This window comes from Aotus nancymaae, unplaced genomic scaffold, assembly GCF_030222135.1.
Source record: "Aotus nancymaae isolate 86718 unplaced genomic scaffold, 86718_ANA_hifiasm-v0.15.2.pri h1tg000067l, whole genome shotgun sequence".
In the NCBI taxonomy this organism is placed as follows: domain Eukaryota; kingdom Metazoa; phylum Chordata; class Mammalia; order Primates; family Aotidae; genus Aotus; species Aotus nancymaae.
In genome coordinates, this window is record NW_026988482.1 from 27,947,659 (window position 1) to 27,967,621 (window position 19,963).

A 19,963-nucleotide genomic window follows, 5' to 3' on the forward strand; every position below is an offset into this window, starting at 1 on the left:
TCTGAAATGTACATGGATTTGCAAAGTTAAGAAGAAGGCACTTGGTAGAGGCTCTACCAGAATACTAAGCAGCGCCTACAATGAGACAGAAAGCAATATATGTATTTTTAAAACATTTGAACTGAGTCAGACTCAGTCACTGTGTCCTAGGTCCCCCTATGTTTTTGTGGTGTTTTTACCTCTTCAATCTACAAATGTGGCCACAGCAAGGCTCTTTCCTTATCTTGGTCCAGAAGGCCAGACTAATGTAGTTGCCACAGACTCTTTCTCCTTCACTGATTACAGAATCATACCAACCACAGCACTGTGTAGCTGATGGTGAAGACTGCCTGTCTTTCTTCAGGCTAAGAAAGAAGTACTGCACTGAATTCAAAGATCTCAAAGAATGAACCACGGAAATTTTCTTGCTGTTTAAGAATTCCTCTTTGAGTTTGGAGGTAGAACTCACATCTTTTGACTGGACAAATTATAAACTTATCTTCTAAGGAAATTTCTTGTGCTGTGCTTTAAAAGTCTGAAGATTTGTTCCACATGCCAGCAGCCACCTACCATCTCTACTGTTCTGAGTCTTGCCCTTGAACTGACAAAGGACGAGCAGAGAGACAAAAAAAGCACACACTGCAGCATTTCTTCTACTAAAACTTTCCATTTGGCAGCGGCATTTTCAACACTATGGAAATGAATCTCCCTACTTTTTCTAGTGATCTAATTTTAATTAAAAACACTCTGTATCAAGAGATTGATGCCCGATATAAAGGAAAAGTAATAAGTGAAGCAGAAACGAAGGGGTATTTCTCTCTGGCTTTTGAAGGTAAGTTCTTAAAAATATTAAATAGCAGTAACATTTAACATTTTAAATTATACTTACTAGGTAATTGTCTTTTTTGGTTAAGCAGGCTAAAGAGTGACATACTAGACTAGTAGCTATATGACATTAACGCTTTTTTAAGGAAATTTCAGATTAGCTTTTACTCACATAGGATCACTTTGAAAGTGTTGCATACAAACCACAAACTTGTAATTGTTTAAACATGTCAAGGTAAAATAAAATGCAGGATGTATCTGTGTTCTTTTGAAAAACTGAAAAGGGCTTTGTTCATTTTCCCAAAACTGCTTTTGGATTTATAGAAAACATTAAAAAATACAAAAAGTGGCATTAAGTGGGAGATACATGTCTTAGGGTGTTGCATGAAGAAAACATGAAAACTTGTTCTTAAATGATTACCTTCCAGTAAAAAAATGCCATATTTAACATGCACATAAAGTGAAATGATCACTGTTTTTGGTTAAAACTACCATTATACACTGGCCTATGGAGAGAATAAGGTTAGGTCTGGGAAGAGAAAATCAGGACTATACGCTCTTTCCAAACAATGGATGAGTATTGCTGCTGAAAATGACTAAGAAAAAACATGTACATACCCTTGCTGTCTCTCTGGTAGATCAGATTCTCACTATTATTAGCCCAGTCATTCAAATTTACAACCAATAACTTTCAAATCACAGACCTTAAATCATTAATTTTTATCATTAATCCACAGGGGCTTGTTTTCAGAATAAACGTGCATAGCTGTGGGCTTAATGTAGTAGCATATTTCATTAAGAATCCTGATCCGACTGGGTGCAGTGGTTAATGTAATCCTAGCACTTTGGGCGGCTGAGGTAGTAAGATCACTTGAGGCCAGGAGTTGGAGACCAGGTTGGTCAACGTAGCAAGACCCTATCACCACAAAAAATTTGTAGAGACGCTATCTCTATTTAAAAGAAAAAAATTTACCTGGCGTGGTACTTTACACCTACAGTCCTAGCTACTCAGGGCAGGGGCTGAGGGCAGGGGCTGAGAAGGGAGGCTCATTTGAGCGCTATAGCCTGGGCAACAGAGTGAGGCCATGTTTCAGGAAAAAAAAAAAAAAAAAAAAAAAAAAGGATCTTGACCCTTACACCAAGAAGGCAGAGTTCTGACACAGGAAGCTCTAATGCACTTTAGTAACTTCAACTTATGATTTTCTAAGAAAATACAATAGAACATAAGGACTAAAAAAATAAATAAAATTCTTTAAAAGTGCACAATAGTTTTAATCTATCTGGTATAGCCGCTGGTAAAGTGCCTGACAAATGACAAATTCAATAAATGTCACTGAATTAAGGTAGGTATCTGAGTTAAATAATCACCTTGGTTAAAAACAAAGTAAAACGCAATATTGAAATAGTTTTTGCTAAAGAAAATCATTAAATGCCAGAACTAATTTTATAGAGCTTGATGGTACCATAAACCTATATTATTAATACTTTCAATTAACCAGGTTATACTGTAGACTGTCCAGCTGTAAGAAAGAGAAAAATCAGTTCTGTTTGCTTTTACAAGTCATGCACCACAAATGATGCTTCAATCAGTGACAGACTGCACACATAACAGTGGTCCCTTAAGATTATAATACCACATTTTCACTGTACATTTTCTCTTAAGATACATTTAGATGTACAAATTTTTATCAACATGTTACAACTGCCTATCATATTCAGTACAGTAACATGCCATATGGGTTTGTAGCCTTAAAGCAATACCATATATTCTAGGTGTGTAAGTTATGTCATTTAGGTTGAGATCACAGTGAAATTTATGTCACTGAGGTTGAAATCACAGTGAAAATCAAAAGACCTTTGACACTGGTCTTAGGGAAAAACATCTTCTAATAGAAGTATTACTCAGTGAGGTGCGCTGCTTGGAGCAGGTATGTATTGGGTTGGTGCAAAATATTTGTGGTTCTTGCCACTAACTGCAAAAACCACAATTACTTTTGCACCAACCTACAGTGAGCTTGTCAATAGTTATGCCAAATAGTTATTACATTGTGTAAGTACACTCTATGATGTTCACACAACAAAATCGCCTAATGACGTATCTCTTAGGACATATCCCCGTTGTTAAGTAACTCATGACTGTACTTTGTTATCGATTCACATGCCAGGTTTAGATTCTTAACAAATTGCTCAGAACACATTTACAGAATATTCTTGGGGCATTTTGTAATCAATTGATCAATAAGCATATAGATATTTAAAAAAGATTCCCCATTACTACTTTTACTTTTAAGGTGTGCCCGCAGTGAAAATCAAAAGATCTTTGATACTGGTCTTGGGGAAAAACATCTTCTAAGAGAAGTATTACTCAGTGAGATGTGCTGCTTGGAGCAGGTATATATTGGGTTGGTGCAAAATATTTGTGGTTCTTGCCATTACTTTAACTGCAAAAACCACAATTACTTTTGCACCAACCTAATAGTGAGGTATGTTGCTTGTAGCAGGTATGTATAATAGGGAGGTATGTTGCTCATCGCCATGCTGAGGGAGTAGTGAATCACAGAAGCATGATTTCTTCATCACAGAAGAGTGGAGACAAGTTTCCCTTGAAGATTAGACCAGAAGGGTATGAACCCTATAGCTGCCTTTTCAGAGGCTGGTCTCCATATGGAGAACTAACTGTCCTAATACCATTTACTGAATAGAACACTCCTCTCAGCATTTTCTTTAGATGTGATGGGAGAGATTTTTAGTCTGTTGGCCCAATTATTTTATTTATGAGTCCATTTGAATCTATGTATTCCTAAGTAATTTTTATTAAACTGTGTTTTTCTAGGAAACTGTCTTAATCATCCAAGTTTTAAGTTTATAGGCAAGAATTCTTCACAGTGGCTTGTTTTTAAAAACGCTACGTTCTCTGGCTTTAGTTGCAACACATTTGTATTTTTATTCCTAATGCTGCATATTGTGCCTCCCCTTGTTCTTTTTATGGTTGTTGCTGGATCATGTTATAGAGAAGTTTTTTGTTTTGTTGTGATCTGCTCTATCCTACTGAAATTTCTACTTTCTGAAATTAATTTCTACTCTTTTATTTTCCTTCAACTTTACTCAGATTTCCCTATTTTCCTCCCTAACTTCTTTGGCTGAATGGCCTATATGTGGTAATTTTTATAAACTTCTAATATATACTTGAAAAAAATGCAAACTCTCTAATCGCTAGAAGTAGGATTTTTTTTCTTTTTTCTCCTCAGACATACTTTATCATCACTTAATGTCAGTAGCAGAACTGGACAACATTTTCATCACTGAGAGTAGCAGGTTTTTTTTTGAGACAGAATCTTGCTCTGTCGCCCAGGCTAGAGTGCAGTGGCGAGATCTTGGCTCACCGCAACCTCCATCTCCAGGGTTCAAGGAATTCTCTGCCTCAGTCTCCTGAGTAGCTGGGATTACAGGTGCCCGTCACCATGCCAGGCTTTTTTTTTTTTTTTTTTTTTGTATTTTTACTAGAGATGGGGTTTCACCATGTTGACCAGGCTGGTCTCAAACTCCTGACCTCAGTTGATCCACCTGCCTCAGTCTTCCAAAGTGTTGGAATTACAGGCGTGAGCCACCATGCCCAGACTTTATTCTTTTCTTACATTTGCTGTTCTTTCTTTTTATTTTATTTTGTAATCTGTATCTGGTAGTTACATCCATTAGAGTCTCGAGCTTCCATTAACTAAAGTCTTTGGAAGGGCTACATAATCCTGCTGTTTGTTGTATGCTACACCTTTCATTCACTGCGAAGTATTTCCTTGTATAATTAGTAATTTTAGACCATGAGACGTATCTGATATTCCTGGGCAACCTGGGTTAAGGAGGTATCTTGCCAGAAGGGTTCTGCATTTGCTTCTCCCAGATGCCCTAGACTAATAACTAGCTGATAATTTCTTGACCTGGGTAAGAAATGATACCAAATGAATGGTACAGTTTGAACTTTAAATTTTTATGAGGGAAGGTCCATGGTTATTTTTCAGAAAGACATCTTCCTTCTAACCCAAAGCCCAATTTTATTTTATTTATTTTTAAAATTGAGATGGAGTCTCACTCTGTCTCCCAGGCTGGAGTGCACTGGCATGATCTCGGCTCACTGCAACCTCAGCTGCCCAGGTTCAAGCAATTCTCCTACCTCAGCCCATGTAGCTGGGACTACAGGCATATACCACCACACCTGGCTAATTTTTTTTGTATTTTTAGCAGAGACAGGGTTTCACCACATTGGACAGGTTGGTCTTGAACTCTTGACCTCAGGTGATCCACCTGCCTCAGCCTCCCAAAGCACTGGGATGACAGGCGTGAGCCACCATCCCTGGCCAAGACTTCCCATTTTTAATATATATGTATTTTCCAATGTATACCTCAGGCTTTCTAGTAATGGCCTTGCAACATTTGAAAATAATACTTGTTAAGAGAAACAAAAGTCTGCAGCTTGTGCATGGTGCTATCAGAAGGGATAGGAAGAAGCATATCACAGGCCTGCGTTATAAGAGAACCTGGATAACACTGCTGTCCCTAGGACTTGTTCACTAACGAGATCATTTGTTGAGTGTAGGATGAAGACACAGTCTACGATATTTTGTATTTGTAAATGCCTAACAAAATACCTTACTTTCATGATGGCCTTTTAAGATAAATAGGTCAAATCAGTGGTTTAAATGATTTAGCCAAGGTTGTAGTCAGTAAAATGGCAAAGCCCAGAATAGAATTCTTATCTGCAAACTAAATTCCATGCCAAAAGAGTGTTACCATGGCAAAGCCACCCTCAGGGATATATTCTGCAGCTTTTGTATCTAGAAATCATTTGTAAGTTTCAAAACGGAATGACTAAATAGGAGGCATAAAAATCTAATCCAAAGCTTCCCAAGCAGTTGTTTGATTCAGGTATGGCACAGCAAAGAGTACGTGAGCACATGAAGTCACGCTTCAGACTTCCACTGTTCAGAATACAGCTGCCAGCACATACAGCCATGTAAATTCAAACTGATTAAATTAAAAAACTAAAAAGAAGTGTTCCGCATTTGCACTAACCTCATTTCAGGCTACTATATTGGACAGTGCTTACACAGAACTGTCATTTTACCTGATTGCAAAGTTCTAGTGGATAGCACTGCTCTAGAATATGGACTGATGAAGTAATTTTATTGTTACAGTAGAATGGAAAGAACATTGGCCTTGAAGCCCAAAAGACCTACTATTGAATTCTGCATCTGTCACTTACTACCTTTGCAAATCTTGAGCAGGTGCCTAAACTCTGAGCCTCTTGTTTTCTCAATTTGTAAGTTGAGGATCAGAAATAAGGTGCTAGAAATATCACTACCACTCAATAATGCCAGAATTTATAAACTCCCCATTCCTCACTGCAGTCCCACTGGGGTCTTGTGGCTGCCAAAAGGCCCTTGCACAGAATAAAAATACAGTTTCTAAAAGATTCGAGAGGTTGGACATGGTGGCTCATGCCAGCACTTCGGGAGGCCAAGGTGGGAGGATTGCTTGAGCCCAGAAATTCAAGAACAGCCTGGGCAACACAGTGAGACCTTGTCTTTTGAAAACCACCACCACCACTACCACCACCACCACCACCACCTGCCCCCCACAACAAAGATTTAAGAGAATCACGAAACCTAAGCCCTTAGTCAGTGTACGCATTTTCTTTGTTAAGATTTTATCTTTAGAAATTAAAAAACAAAAAAAAAGATTTTATCTTTTTCTGGAGGGGTAGGGTGGGTGTAGGTAGACATGTTGCATAAAGAAAAACTTTTAAAAACAAATAAAACAAATAACTTAGAACTGAAAAGAAGTTATGGTTCACTATTCTAGTACATTAACTCCAAAAATTAATTTGAATGAAAGAAGTTGGATATGAAGGTGTAACTTGAGTTAAATGGGTCAGGTGTCTTGGTGGTATTTCCCACAAGAGAATGGCAGAAGAGCAACTACAGAATCAGGTATAATTACCTGTATGCATAATCAGATACTAACTTTTTATTTAAAGAACAAATCCCTAAACAACTTAATAGCTTGCTGACCTGACAAGACTATTTTCTACTTTTAAGACTATGTAGACAAAACACACACTCAACAGGGGCCTTAACACTCACGAGATCATTTTCTGCTGTCTTATCACTCACTTCTCAATACAGCTATTTCTTTACATACTTTCCCTAATGAAATGACCTTAAGTGAGTTCAACTAAGAAAACTTTTGTTTCAATCAGTTGAAAATTTTCTAACGTAAAACGCATTAGTTCACTTTCTCCCCAAGAATGTTCTAATTAACATAATAAATACTCTCGATGATTTTAGGTCTCATCATAACAATTTACTATGATACTACAGTAGAGTTAAAGTTATAAAATACTGACATGTTAATGATGACCCCAGGTTACTCTCTGGATATCTGCTTGACTTTTAGAAAATAAAACCTAGTATTAGCTTCTTTTCTTATAATTTGCCCTCATTTCTTCCACACATGAACTATAAAAATATTTTCAGACAACTGAAGTTCTGATCAGTTAGCTTCTGGTTACTCATGGTTCAATTATATTTGTGTTATGTCACACTTCCAATTTCACAGGACTTTTGCCTTGTGAAAGAAATAAAATATAATTCACCTCAGGTTTATGCTAAGTGGTAAGTGAGTTCAGATAATTTTCTCTACTGACTAACAATCAAACCACTTAGGAGTGATGGCTAGATTAAGTTTCCTGGTAGTAAAGAACAGAATTAAGCCTATTTCACTAAAAAAAAAAAACAAAACTGGATCTGTATTCCTTTGCAGAATTTCTTCCACCCTCTTTTCATTTTTTGAGACAGGGTCTTGCTGTGTTGCCCAGGCTGGAGTGCAGTGGCACAATCATGGCTCACTGCGGCCTCGACTTCTTGGGTTCATGTGATCCTCCCACTTCAGCCTCCTGGGTAGCTGGGACTACAAGTGTTTGCCATCACGCTCAGCTAATTTTTCTATTTTTTTGTGGAGACGGGGTTTCCACATGTTGCCCAGGCTGGTCTTGAACTCCTGGGCTCAAGCAATCCACTTGCCTTGGCCTCCCAAAGTGCTGGGATTACAGGCGTGAGCCACCATGCCTAGCCGAGTTTTCCGTTTAATGGAATGTTCAGTACAAAGAAAAGAGCAATCTGAAATAATTACATTGTTAATATTAGTTTAAATAAATCCATCTGAACTTACAGCTATTACAAAGCATGTCTAATATGACCACAGAATTTAAAATCTGAGAGGTAATTACCTGGAAAAATAGTTTACTGAAAAGTCTAAAGATATATCCTGTTTCACTTATACTTAAAAATGAGCTACGGAAAAGAACTTGGGGATTACTAGCTTTAAAATAGACCTTGTTACTTCTCATTCAGGGAATTAAGAGGTGTATAATTTCTAGTAACTTTTTCTTTTTTATACAAGACATCCCCCACCAAGACCAATTACCTCCTGGCCAAGTGAAATTCAAACACATTAACTTTTACTTTTTAAGTTAGAAGCAACATTTCTCCAACAATATCCTTAAGATGATAATTAGAGCACAATCATTGTTACCACAACTAATTTTGATCCCTATAGTCAATGTCAAACAATTTGTCCTCAAACACCCATACTTTCAATATCCATACTAAAATACTGGAACCAAATATATTTTTTAGTATTGTACTTTCTTAGGAAGGCCAGTCTAGCTTTGCTGAATGCATCCAATCATTACTAGAGACTGTAAAAATGCCTGAAAGAACCCTGGACTAGAAAGCAGAAGAAGAGTTGTAATCCTAACTCTCCAACAGAGTATCTGTTTATGCATCTCTGAATCTTTTTTTATTTTTTTATTTTTTGAGATGGAGTCTTGCTCTGTCACCCAGGCTGGAGTGTAAAGGCAAGATCTCAGCTCACTGCAACCTCTACCTCCAGGGTTCAAGCGATTCTCCTGCCTCAGCCTCCCAAGTAGCTAGGACTAGACACGCACCACCACACCCAGCTGATTTTTGTATTTTTTAGTAGAGATAGGGTTTTACCACATTGGCCAGGCTGGTCTTGAACTTCTGACCTCAGGTGATCTGCCCTCCTCAGCCTCCCAAAGTGCTAGGATTACAGGTGTGAGCCACCGCGCCTGGCCTCAGAGCCCAGTTTAAAAGGTTTGATCTTTCTAACAGACTCATTTATAAAGTATAAACCATATTTTGTTTTGTAATTTGAAACTTCCTAAATAACGGATTGACAGAAACTAAGGTCACTCAATTTTAAATGTAATAATCATAATAAAACAGATATACTTACAGCTTGCATTTCTATACAGAAGAAATGGTTCATGGAGCTGAAATTCCAAATCTTTATTCACTGGTTCAACTAGATTGTGCATATTTAGTCGATTCACAATGGTAAAACCATGATAAGGGGAAGCTGACCTTAGATTTAATAGAAGAAAAAAAATACTTAGTTACCATTTAATCTGTAGAAATGTTATCTACTATGTACTTTATTTTCATTTCAAAAAAGAATAAATAAGTTAGAACACTATACAATATTATCAGCACTTAAACCTGGAAACAAAACAATTAAGTCAGATCATACTCCTCTTCTGATGAGAAGTCTCCAAAGACAGTTTCTCAGAGTAAAGGCCAAAGTCTTTATTGAGGCCACCAAGGCTCCACTTGAGGTACTCCGCCTCTGACTTCGTTTCCTATGGCTCTTCCCCAGCTCCTCTTCTCCAGCCACACTGGGCTCCTTGCCACTCTCTCTACATGTGTGCTTCTATCTAAAGACATCTGCCTAGATCACTGCCCCAGAATCTGCACAGCTATCTCATCTCCTGCAAGCTTTTGTTCAGATGTCACCTTCTTAATGAGGCCTACGTGAACTACCCTTTTTAATGTTCCCAAGCTCAATGTCTCTATTCTTCCTCTTTTATCCATACCACTTATTTTTAATATTTATTGTCCTCCTCTCACTAGGATGTAAGCCCCATGCAAATGAAGCTTTTGTCTTAAGTTTTTCACACATATTTCCCAAGATAGACACACCACTGCTGAATGAAATATCAATTCATTTGGATTGGCTATAATGACTACCCATCATTACAATAATGGTTTTTCTTGCACCAAATTGATCTTTACATAGTGCTCCTGAGTTAGATGGAAAATGCCCTGAATCCTACAATAGGAAACATCCTTGGTTCCCGTATCAAAGGGATTCAGTACATGGTCCCTTAGATACTCTTCACATGTACCTAACACTTCACAGTTTTTCATTTGTTTATCTAGGATATACATGGAGAGATAATAGAATGCTATTCTACAGATTAGGAGACAAGCTTTGAATGATTAAGGCCTGTGCCTGAGGTCACACAAATAATGTAACTAGGATTCAGTTTCAGGTTTTTGACTCCAAATCCAGACTTCTTCTATATGAAGTAATCTCTGCAAAGTGATATTCTGACATCCAGGTATACCTTTATCCAAGGTACACAAAATAGTCTCACATTTTCCAAAGTTTCTTTGGTCTCCTTTAATTAGAATTAGTACCATATAAGCCTCTGCGAATGGTATTAAATCCATCCACTCACTACACTAAACCTCCCACTTTCTACAATCAGTGCTTCTGTACTATAACAATAAAGCCAGTAAAGTAATTTTTCCAAATGTCATAGAAACCAAGATTCTAATAACAGAGTTTCTAGAGATTTATATTGCTAATGAAGAGTAATGAAGAGAGTGAGGGTAAAGATCCCTGCCTATTTAAAAGGAGAAAGATGAATAGCAGGGAACAAAGTGTTTAAGAAAGAAGAGCTTGGTGTACAAATATCAAAGAATTATACTTAAAAGGAGAAAAAAATGAGTGCGTTTAGAGAAGATCTCAAAGCTTTGTATCAAAATTTAGAAGTCTATTTGACAAATTCTTTTAAATTAGCATCAATGAAGAAAGGCAATCCTTAAAAGGTAACTCAATACAAAAAAAAAAAAAAAAAAGGAAAAGACCAGATGTCAGTAATAACTCCTACTGACTCCCTAAGCTTTAGAAAACAAGGGAAGGAACCTGCCCTTGTCACAGTAAGACCTTAGAGGAATATCCAGGAAAGCCAAGTACCCCATGACTATCATATACTGTCAGTTGTCTTTAGGCCCCAAAAGCTGCATAACAAAAAAGTTGCAATGTGCAAACCAATCACATTTAAGATGTGATTATCTTAAAGTCAATCAATTTTCGAAGAAGTTGAAAATAAAAAATATGCTATCATGAATAATCCAAGCTTTCTAAAGAACTCTCAAACAAGATACTGCACATAATCTAGAACTTCTAGGGGCTGGGAAAGAGGACAGAACCAGGCACAGAAGAAAACTGCCCATGTAGTAACCAAAGAACAGAGGGATCGACCTCTCAACTACATTATTTTATAGAGCTAGTCCATGTATTGTCTTTTCCCCAAATATATGTCTTCTTTTCTTTCTAATATGGGGGCAAGGGGAGAGAGACAGGCATCTGTTTTAGACTCAATCATTTGAAATTGCTTTGCTAGGCTGCTAATATAAATTCTAGTTCAGTTTATTCTGAATCACAGAAAGGCTCAGAGAAAAGAAAGAACTTGGTTAAGATTTCACAGCTAGAGAAAGATAGAAACTTGAAGGAGACTAGCAGGAAGGTTCCAAAGACAAATGTACAACAGAACTGAACTGTTTGACATTGTTCACCATTAGACTGTTAAAAACAAATATACATATTTTAAAAACTTACCTTCGATATACAAATAAGGTCCCTTCTATATCAGTCTTCTCCTATGATAGACAATGAGTCAATTAGTTTTTTTTCCCCATAATCCAACCCCAAATAGTCCCAATGGAGAAGTAATGTGTCATGTTTAAGATCTATTTGTTTCATTTATTATAAAATTAACCTTTTGAGATAAAGTCTCCCTCTCATTCTACAAATTGTGGTTACCATTTCTAATGTATCCTTTCAGTGCTACTGATACATACAGAAGCATATGGATTGTTTAATCCAGCAACATGTCTGTATCTGCAGCATTTTTCTTTTTTAATTAGTAAAGAAGAAAAATCATAGAATAAACCTTCACTTTTTAAAACTAAAATGTTTTAGCCAGATTTCTTTAAAGCTAAGTTCCTGTATACTGCAATTTCTTCTCTTTTAAAGTTTATACAAGTTAATCTTAAAAAAAGAAAGAAAGGGGCCAGGCGCAGTGGCTCACACCGGTAATCCCACCACTTTGGGAGGCAGAGGCGGGCAGATCACGAGGTCAGGAGATCGAAACCATCCTGGTCAACATGGTGAAATCCCGTCAATACTAAAAACACAAAAATTGGCTGGGCATGGTGGCGCGTGCCTATAATCCCAGCTACTTGGGAGGCTGAGGCAGGAGAATCGCTTGAATCAGGGAGCTGGAGGTTGCAGTGAGCTGAGATGGCGCCATTGCACTGCAGCCTGGCGACAGAGACCCCATGTCAAAAAAAAAGCAAAAACAAATAAAAAACCCACAAAAAAATTAGGCAGGCGTGGTGGTACATGCCTGTAGTCCCAGCTACCTGGGAGCCTGAGGCATAAGAATCACTTGAACCTGGGAGGCAGAGGTAGCAGTGAGCTGGGATCATGCCACTGCACTCCAACCTGGCAACAGAGCAAGACTCTGTCTCAAAAAAAACAAAGAAAAATTTTCTTATAGGATAGTTTGTCTCATCACTGGGGAGTTTTGGTACATTTTTGCAACTAGCAAATTTTGTGGTTAAGAATTACTACCAAAATCAGCTTGTTATTTTTAGAACTTATTGAAAAATCATGAATACTGAAAGTATACCCTGCCTCAGCATAATTATTGGAGGCCTTTACCATAGTTCATTTGCTGTGACAAAAGTGTATTTAGGTTTTAAGAACAGTTCAATGTTTTTTTAAAAAATAAATAACTTTAGTCTGCAATTTACAGCCTACAATGGATCTAAATATTTTACTGTAATCAACATACTACTAAAATTTTAAATGTTAGTCATATCATATTGAATTTGTTGAGATTAAAAAATTTAGAAAATTGATCATCTTGATTTCTTCCAGAAGTACTACCCTAGCTTAATCCTTCCTAAGGATTCAGAGGCTTTTTCTTACCTTTAAAATGTTAGGTTATTACTGTAAGAAACTGGTAATCAACTGTCTTACAGTAAAAGAAAATTTGCCCACCAAAAAACAAAATGCAAAGTTACAAATCACTGTAAAATAATAAATAGAGAAAAGATTTTGTTGTGCTGTATGTGCCAGGATCCATATAAACAGTAGCAGCTTATTTTGCAATTCAGGTTATCAAAGCTTGTATTTCATATTTAAAACAGAATTCCACAACGTAAAATTTTAAAATGTTGAAAGCCTTTGTGAAAAACTAGAAAAACTTTTTAGTAAAAAGTCCTAGCCCCAAGTCTTCACTTTGTCTGCAATCCAAATTTCACAAATTTATATATAGGCCGCCAAGAAAAGAAAAAGATTCATAAAAATTTCAAACTAAGGCAATGTCTAAAATAGCTACAATTAAAAAAAAATCTACAATTTTATTCCTTGTGGCCTCCTGTACCTCCTTCTCTTCCAGGAGGCAAAGGAAAGATAATGTGATTATAAACATTCTCTTGATCGGAATTAACTGTTTTATAAATGCCAAATGATTTTCAAAAAATTACTGATAAATATAATCTAGGCATCTGTATTATAGGGTAAATGACATACTACGATCATCTTCCAGAGTTTTATTAGCTTAAGGATTTCATATCTTATTGAAATGTGAACTCCAGCCATTGGTGAATTCAATCCAACAAACATCTACGGATTATTTTCTAAGTGTAGAGGCTGTAACTGAATGAGTGAATTAGGAAGGATCAATTATTAGAAAGTAGGAAATTATGCTATTTTGCTTCAAGCAGGGGCTAACAAGAGTCAGTGAATAGACTAAATGTAACTTTCGGACCCTCTCGAGTGCACGAAAGCCAAAAAGTACTGAGTCTGAGGGGAGCATTCAGAGATGACATCACCAGCATCATAGGTGGAACAAAACACATTTACAGGGTCTCTCTTGCCTGTAAAAAGGTCTTCGGGGATCCAGTGAACATGGAAGCCCTTTTCCTAAGTGCCTTGAAATGTTTTCCGAAACTCTGTGTAGTTCGATCAAAGCCGGACCCACCCCATCCGCCCGCCTCTCTCCCAAGAATTGAAACTAATTAATTGGATTTCAAGCTTTAAATCCAAATGACCTCTGTGAAAGGGGCTCTCATTTACGTTTGCTGGGGGGAGAGGAGGAGTGTTTATTTTATAGATCATGTACATATAATTTATCTAATAATCCGCAAAGCCTCAAACACAAGCTTTCGGGCACCTTTCCGACCCCACCGGTCTCATAACCCCCAATATGACTGTAAAGAAGGCAGGTCGCCCACGTCCCCAGACCCGACACCAAGGGACTGATCCTGCTCCAATCCTCCCCTCCATCGGCTTTTCCTTGGGATGTCTCGAGCCACTTCTCTCACTCCTATCCCCCAATCCCAGGAGGACCCGACACCTCAGGCTCTGGCTCGGCTCTTTGCCAGTCCCTGGCCTCTTGCTTTGCCCCCAGCCCCACAGCAACCCGCGCGGGCCCTTTAAGAGGCGGCAGCGGCCGGGCGGGCGTCCTCAGAGGCCAGGCGGCACTTACCCACTGGTTGGCCTTGGGGCAGAAGGTGTACAGAGCGACTTGGCCCGTGAGGTCTGCGATGCTGGTGATGTAGGGGTCGTGTTGCTTCAGGGCCGCCAGGCTCATCTCCTGCCCAGCCCGACTCAGCGACTCCATCTTGAATCCTGGAGCCTAGCCCCTCTGGCGGGGGAAGGAGTCGCGGACAGGAAAGTGCCGTCGAGGCAAACTTCCCACATCTGCGTCAGTCCCTTCAACTTCCGCCTCTACGCGGGCCTTGCGGCAGGGCGGTACGTTAGCCATTCCGCTCCGCCGCGCGCACGCTCCCGGCGCCGGGTTCCGGCGTTGTCAGGTCCCACAGCCCAATGTTGTGGGGCGGTGTCCACCGCTGCGCAGTGGAGCTTGCAGGCTGGAGCCCCGGCCCGCTTCCTTTCCCTGAGCTGAAACGTTTGGGGCCTGGGATCTGGGCTGTGTAGTTCGCTTGCCCAGCTCCTTCCAGGCTAGGGCTGGAGACCGCCGAAGTGCGGGACCAGAGCTTGGCTAGCAGGGCCCGGGGCCACAGAACGAAAACACCTCTGTGGAATGTGGAAATGCAGGACTCTACCGGGCCCCTTTAGAAAGCACAGAAAAGTCTGAGGGAAAAGGGGAGGCGAGGAATCCCGAAAATTACCCTAGATCTCAGATATGGATATGTCGACCTAAAAGGAAGAAGATGGGGCAAAATTAATGCAGGCAGAGAGTTTATTTGGGCCGAGCTTGAGGATTGCAAACCAGGAGCATAGATTCAAGTTGCCCTGAATATACACGGATTAGCAGCAGGTAAAAGTGGATTTTTGTTGTTGTTGTTGTTGTTGAGACGTAGTTTTCTCTTGTCGCCCAGGCTGGAGGGCAGTGGTGCTATCTCGGCTCACTGCAACCTCTGCCTTCCGGTGCAAACAATTCTCCGGCCTCAGCCTCCTGAGTAGATGGGATTACAGGGGTGCGCCACCATGTCCGGCTAATTTTTGTGTTTTTAGTAGAGATGGGGGTTTCTCCGTGTTGGCCAGGCTGGTTTCGAACTCCTGACCTCAGGTGATCCACCTGCCTCGGCCTCCCAAAGTGCTGGGATTACAGGCATGAGTCACTGCACCTGGCCCTTTTCTTTCCTTTTTTTCTTTTTGAGACGGAGTCTTGCTCTGTCGCCCAAGCAGGAGTGCGGTGGTCCGATCCCAGCACACCGAAACCTCCTCCTCCAGGGTTCAAGTGATTCTCCTGCCTCAGCCTCCCGAGTAGCTGGGATTACAGGCGCGTCCCACCACACCCCGGCTAATTTTTGCTTTTTTTTTTTTCAGTAGACACGGGGTTTTATAGTGTTGGCCAGGCAGGTCTTGAACTCTTGACCTCAGGTGATCCTCCCACCTCAGCCTCCCTAAGTGCTCTTTTCTTTTTTTTTGAAATGGAGTTTCGTTCTTGTCACCCAAGCTGGAGTGCAATGTCGTGATCTTGGCTCACTGCAACCTCCACCTTTCCAGTTCAAGCGATTCTCCTGCCTCAGCTTCCTGAGTAGATTAGATTACAGGGTCCCGCCACCACGCCCAGCTAATTTTTGTATTTTTTTTTTTAGTAAAAATGGGGATTCACCACATTGGCCAGACAGGTCTTAAACTCTTGACCTCAGGTGATCGCTTTTCCAAAGTGCTGGGATTACAGGTTCCCTTGGCCCACATGAATGTTTTTGTCAAGTCCTGGAAAGAGCCCATGAAGGATTGAATTTGTCTTGCTTCATTTAAAGCACTAGGCAGATCACTCATTCCTTTGGCAAATGTCTTTTGAGCATTTTAAGTCATTTTAAAGAGCCAGGTACTAGCTAACAAGTAAAACAAATCACGGAGACTATAGGGAGTTCTGTCCCTGCCACACAACTTAAAAAGCAACATTTCTGGCCAGGCATGGTGGCTCACACCTGTAATCTCAGCACTTTGTGTGGGGTGGGGCGGTGGGGATTGTCTGAGGTCAGGAGTTCAAGACCAACTTGGCCAATGTGGCAAAACCCTGTCTCTACTAAAAATACCAAAATTATCCAGGAGTGGTGGCACGCTCCTGTAGTCTCAACTACTTGGGAGGCTGAAGCTGGAGAATCATTTGAACCTAGGAGGTGGAGGTTGCAGCGAGCCAAGATGGTGCCACTGCACTCCAGCCTTGGTGACAGAGCAAGACTTGGTCTCAAAAAAAAAAAAAAAAAAAGGAGGCATGGTAGCTGGGCATGGTGGCTCACGCCTGTGATCCCAGCACTTTGGGAGGCCAAGGAAGGTGGATCACTTGAGGTCAGGAGTTGGAGACCAGCCTGGCCAACATGGTGAAACCCTGTCTATACTAAAAATACAAAAATTATCCGAGCATAGTGGCACACACCTGTAATCCCAGCTACTCAGGAGGCTGAGGCAAGAGAATAGCTTGAACCTGGGAGGCAGATGTTGCAGTGAAGTGAGATTGCACTACACTCCAACCTGGGCAACAGAGGGAGAGACTCCATTTCAAAAAAAAAAAAAAAAAGAAGAAGAAAGAAGAAGTGCCTGTAGTGCTGGCTATTTGGTAGGCTGAGGTAAGGATCACTGGGATCACTTGAGGTCAGGAGTTCAAGACCAGCCTGAGCAACATAGCAAGACCACATCTGGAAAGAAAAAAAAATTGACATCCCCAATAGAATTGAAAAATTTTGTAAGATAAAAACCATATTTTCGGCCGGGCGCGGTGGCTCAAGCCTGTAATCCCAGCACTTTGGGAGGCCGAGGCGGGTGGATCACGAGGTCAAGAGATCGAGACCATCCTGGTCAACATGGTGAAACCCCGTCTCTACTAATACAAAAAATTAGCTGGGCATGGTGGCGCGTGCCTGTAATCCCAGCTATTCAGGAGGCTGAGGCAGGAGAATTGCCTGAACCCAGGAGGCGGAGGTTGCGGTGAGCCGAGATCGCGCCATTGCACTCCAGCCTGGGTAACAAGAGCGAAACTCCGTCTCAAAAAAAAAAAAAAAAAACCATATTTTCAAGAAAATAACACTAAATATTTGTATTGTCTATGATTTTACATCCCAGGACCACTTGTTTTTTTGTCATTGTGTCAGTGAAAACAGTCAAACTCTGTAAAATAGTTGAAGAGTTTTATTCTGAGCCAACAATGAGTAACCATAGCCATTGACACAGCTCTCAGGAGACCCTGAGGACATGTGTCCAAGGTGGTCAAGGCACAGATTTGTTTTATACATTTTTGGGAGACATGATATCTCAAATACGGTTGAGATGGTTGGTTGGTTCTGTTCAGAAAGGTGGAACGACTTGAAGTGTGTGCCAGCATACCTGGCTAATTTAAATTTTTTTGTTTTTTGTAGAGATGGGGTCTGGCTCTGTTGCTCAGGCTGGTCGTAAACTTCTGGCCTCAGCAGATCCTCTGGCCTGGGTCTCCCAAAGTGTCACTGGTAAAATGAGTTTTTTCCCCACTGTGTATCAGCCACAAACAAAGAATATCCCGTTGAAAAAGGCAATCAGGTTTTATTCATTTGCCAAGGAATGGAGAAGGTGAGCTCTTGCTCTAAAAGCATCTTCTCCTGAACAATAAAAGGCAAGGGGATTTTAAGGACTCAGTGTGGGGCAGGAAAGGAATGTTAGTATGTGCAGGCTGGGACTCCAGGCACGCAGGCTCAATTCATAAAGATGCATCTTCATACATCATATGTACATAAAATGGCAGAACTTTTCTTTTAGGGAAGGGAATTTTAGCATTATAATGATATGTTCATGATCTAAAGGCACCTAGGGTTTGTCTATTCCCATTTTCGCTGGTTTTGTGGCATCTTATCCTCCTCTGGCATCTGGTCAGGGGTCAAGAAGCTTTGGCGCCATCTGGTTTCTTTAAGCAGCAGTGCCTGTAGATAAAGGCACTAAAGAAAAACAGTAAGAGAAAGGAATCTTCCCAGTTATTTCATCAGGGCTGTCCTGGTTAACAAAAATGCTGAGATTACAGGCATGAGCCACCTTGCTCAGTGCCCCTGTTTGTTAATGTAAAGAGAAATTTAGATTCTCTGCAGAATCATATAAGCAGGTACAAATGTGGACAAAGACACATATATCATTCATTCACTCTTAAGTAAGTATTTATTGAATTCTTAATTGTGAACTGGTGGCCCCTTGGGAGCATCTCAGTCTGTTTAAGACATTCCTGGCTCTGGGAGAAAATAAAAGAAGTAGGACAATGCAAGGAAACAGGGAAGATGCTAGAGACATTTCTCTTTGAAATTCAGAGGACAGAGACGCTAACTTAACTGGCTGGGAAAGTCTAGAAGGGCTTCCTGAAGGAGGTGATGTTCAAATTGGTATTCCAGGGATGACTGGGAGTTCGGGGAAAAAAGGTAAGCCCTCTAGTTCATTTCACAGCTCAGGGGTGAAGTAGAGAAGATGAGGTCATCCTCATTTGACAGATGATTTAATTGAGACCTGTGGGGAGAAATCGCTGGCTCAAAATTCCACACTGGTCATGGAGGATCCAGTATTAGAATCTGGGGACTCCTATCTTCTACCCTGGGATCTTTTCCTCCACACCCCAGATGAATTTCTTCTTTCCAGTGGCTGGAAGTAAGAGCCCTATTCTTCTCTGCCTACCTTCAATCTGTTTCAAAAATCCACACCCTAATTTTTAAAAATCTGCACTTTAATTTTTAAAAAACATACATTCATCTGGTACAAAATTCAAAAGGCACACCTGAAACAGAATTCACTTTTTTTTTCTTAAATAGATTTCCTAAAATAATAGAAGACATTTCATTTTAATTTGCTATTTTTGATTGAGCAGGGCTAGGCTAGTACAAAACACCAAGTTACTTTAGGGAGTTTTCATATTTGGAATAGAAAATCACTCCAAAACACATGTTTGCATGCCCCTAAACATGCTCTGATGCCCCATATAACTCTTAGGACATATTAAAGATACTGTGAATATTTTGGACTTGAAATTCATCCTCGTTTATCATGAGGCCTAATTTTGCCTTATATTTATGAGTCAAACCTTAAGACCTTTCTTGTATCTTTAGACAATAGACTCCGAGAGGGCAGAGATGGCATCTTAGTCTTATTAGGTCCCCAGTACCTAGCCCAGCTCCTGGCATAGAGTAGACTCTCAATAAATATTGGTGATTGAATGTCTTCTTGAAACCCAATTACTTCAAGGCCACACAAAAGACTACTAGGAAGGAGGGGAGGAAGCTGAGTGGCAGAAGTGGAAAGGAGGCTCTATTCTACACACAATAACCTACAGTCACTTTGTAATTGCCTGATGGGTTCTTCTTGCCTTCTGCACAGACAAAACCAATTTACTGAGACCATGGTATTACAGTAGAGAAAGAGTTTTATTAATGCAGAGCTAGCCAAGTGGAAGGATTGGCGTTATTATTCAAACTAGTCTTCCTGAGAACTCAGAGGTTAGAGTTTTTATGGGTAATTTGGTGGGTAC

The 19,963-nt window shown here is 40.1% G+C and overlaps 1 protein-coding gene and 1 non-coding gene across 2 annotated transcripts in view; both read right to left on the reverse strand.

Moving 5' to 3' along the window:
* Window positions 1-14,730, reverse strand: part of DCP1A (decapping mRNA 1A) — a 50,614-nt gene extending 35,884 nt beyond the window's left edge. The window contains exons 1-3 of the mRNA XM_021671642.2: window positions 14,507-14,730; window positions 11,566-11,606; window positions 9,115-9,242 (exon numbers count right to left, since the gene is read on the reverse strand). Of these exons, the coding sequence (XP_021527317.1) occupies window positions 9,115-9,242; window positions 11,566-11,606; window positions 14,507-14,641 (304 nt within the window). The 5' untranslated portion in view covers window positions 14,642-14,730. The remainder of the gene's footprint in view (window positions 1-9,114; window positions 9,243-11,565; window positions 11,607-14,506) is intronic.
* On the reverse strand, window positions 4,044-4,112 carry LOC135270850 (small nucleolar RNA SNORD38). Its single transcript, XR_010339010.1, has one exon. It is a non-coding gene; the product is annotated as a small nucleolar RNA SNORD38 (small nucleolar RNA).
* Window positions 14,731-19,963: the final 5,233 nt, after the last annotated feature.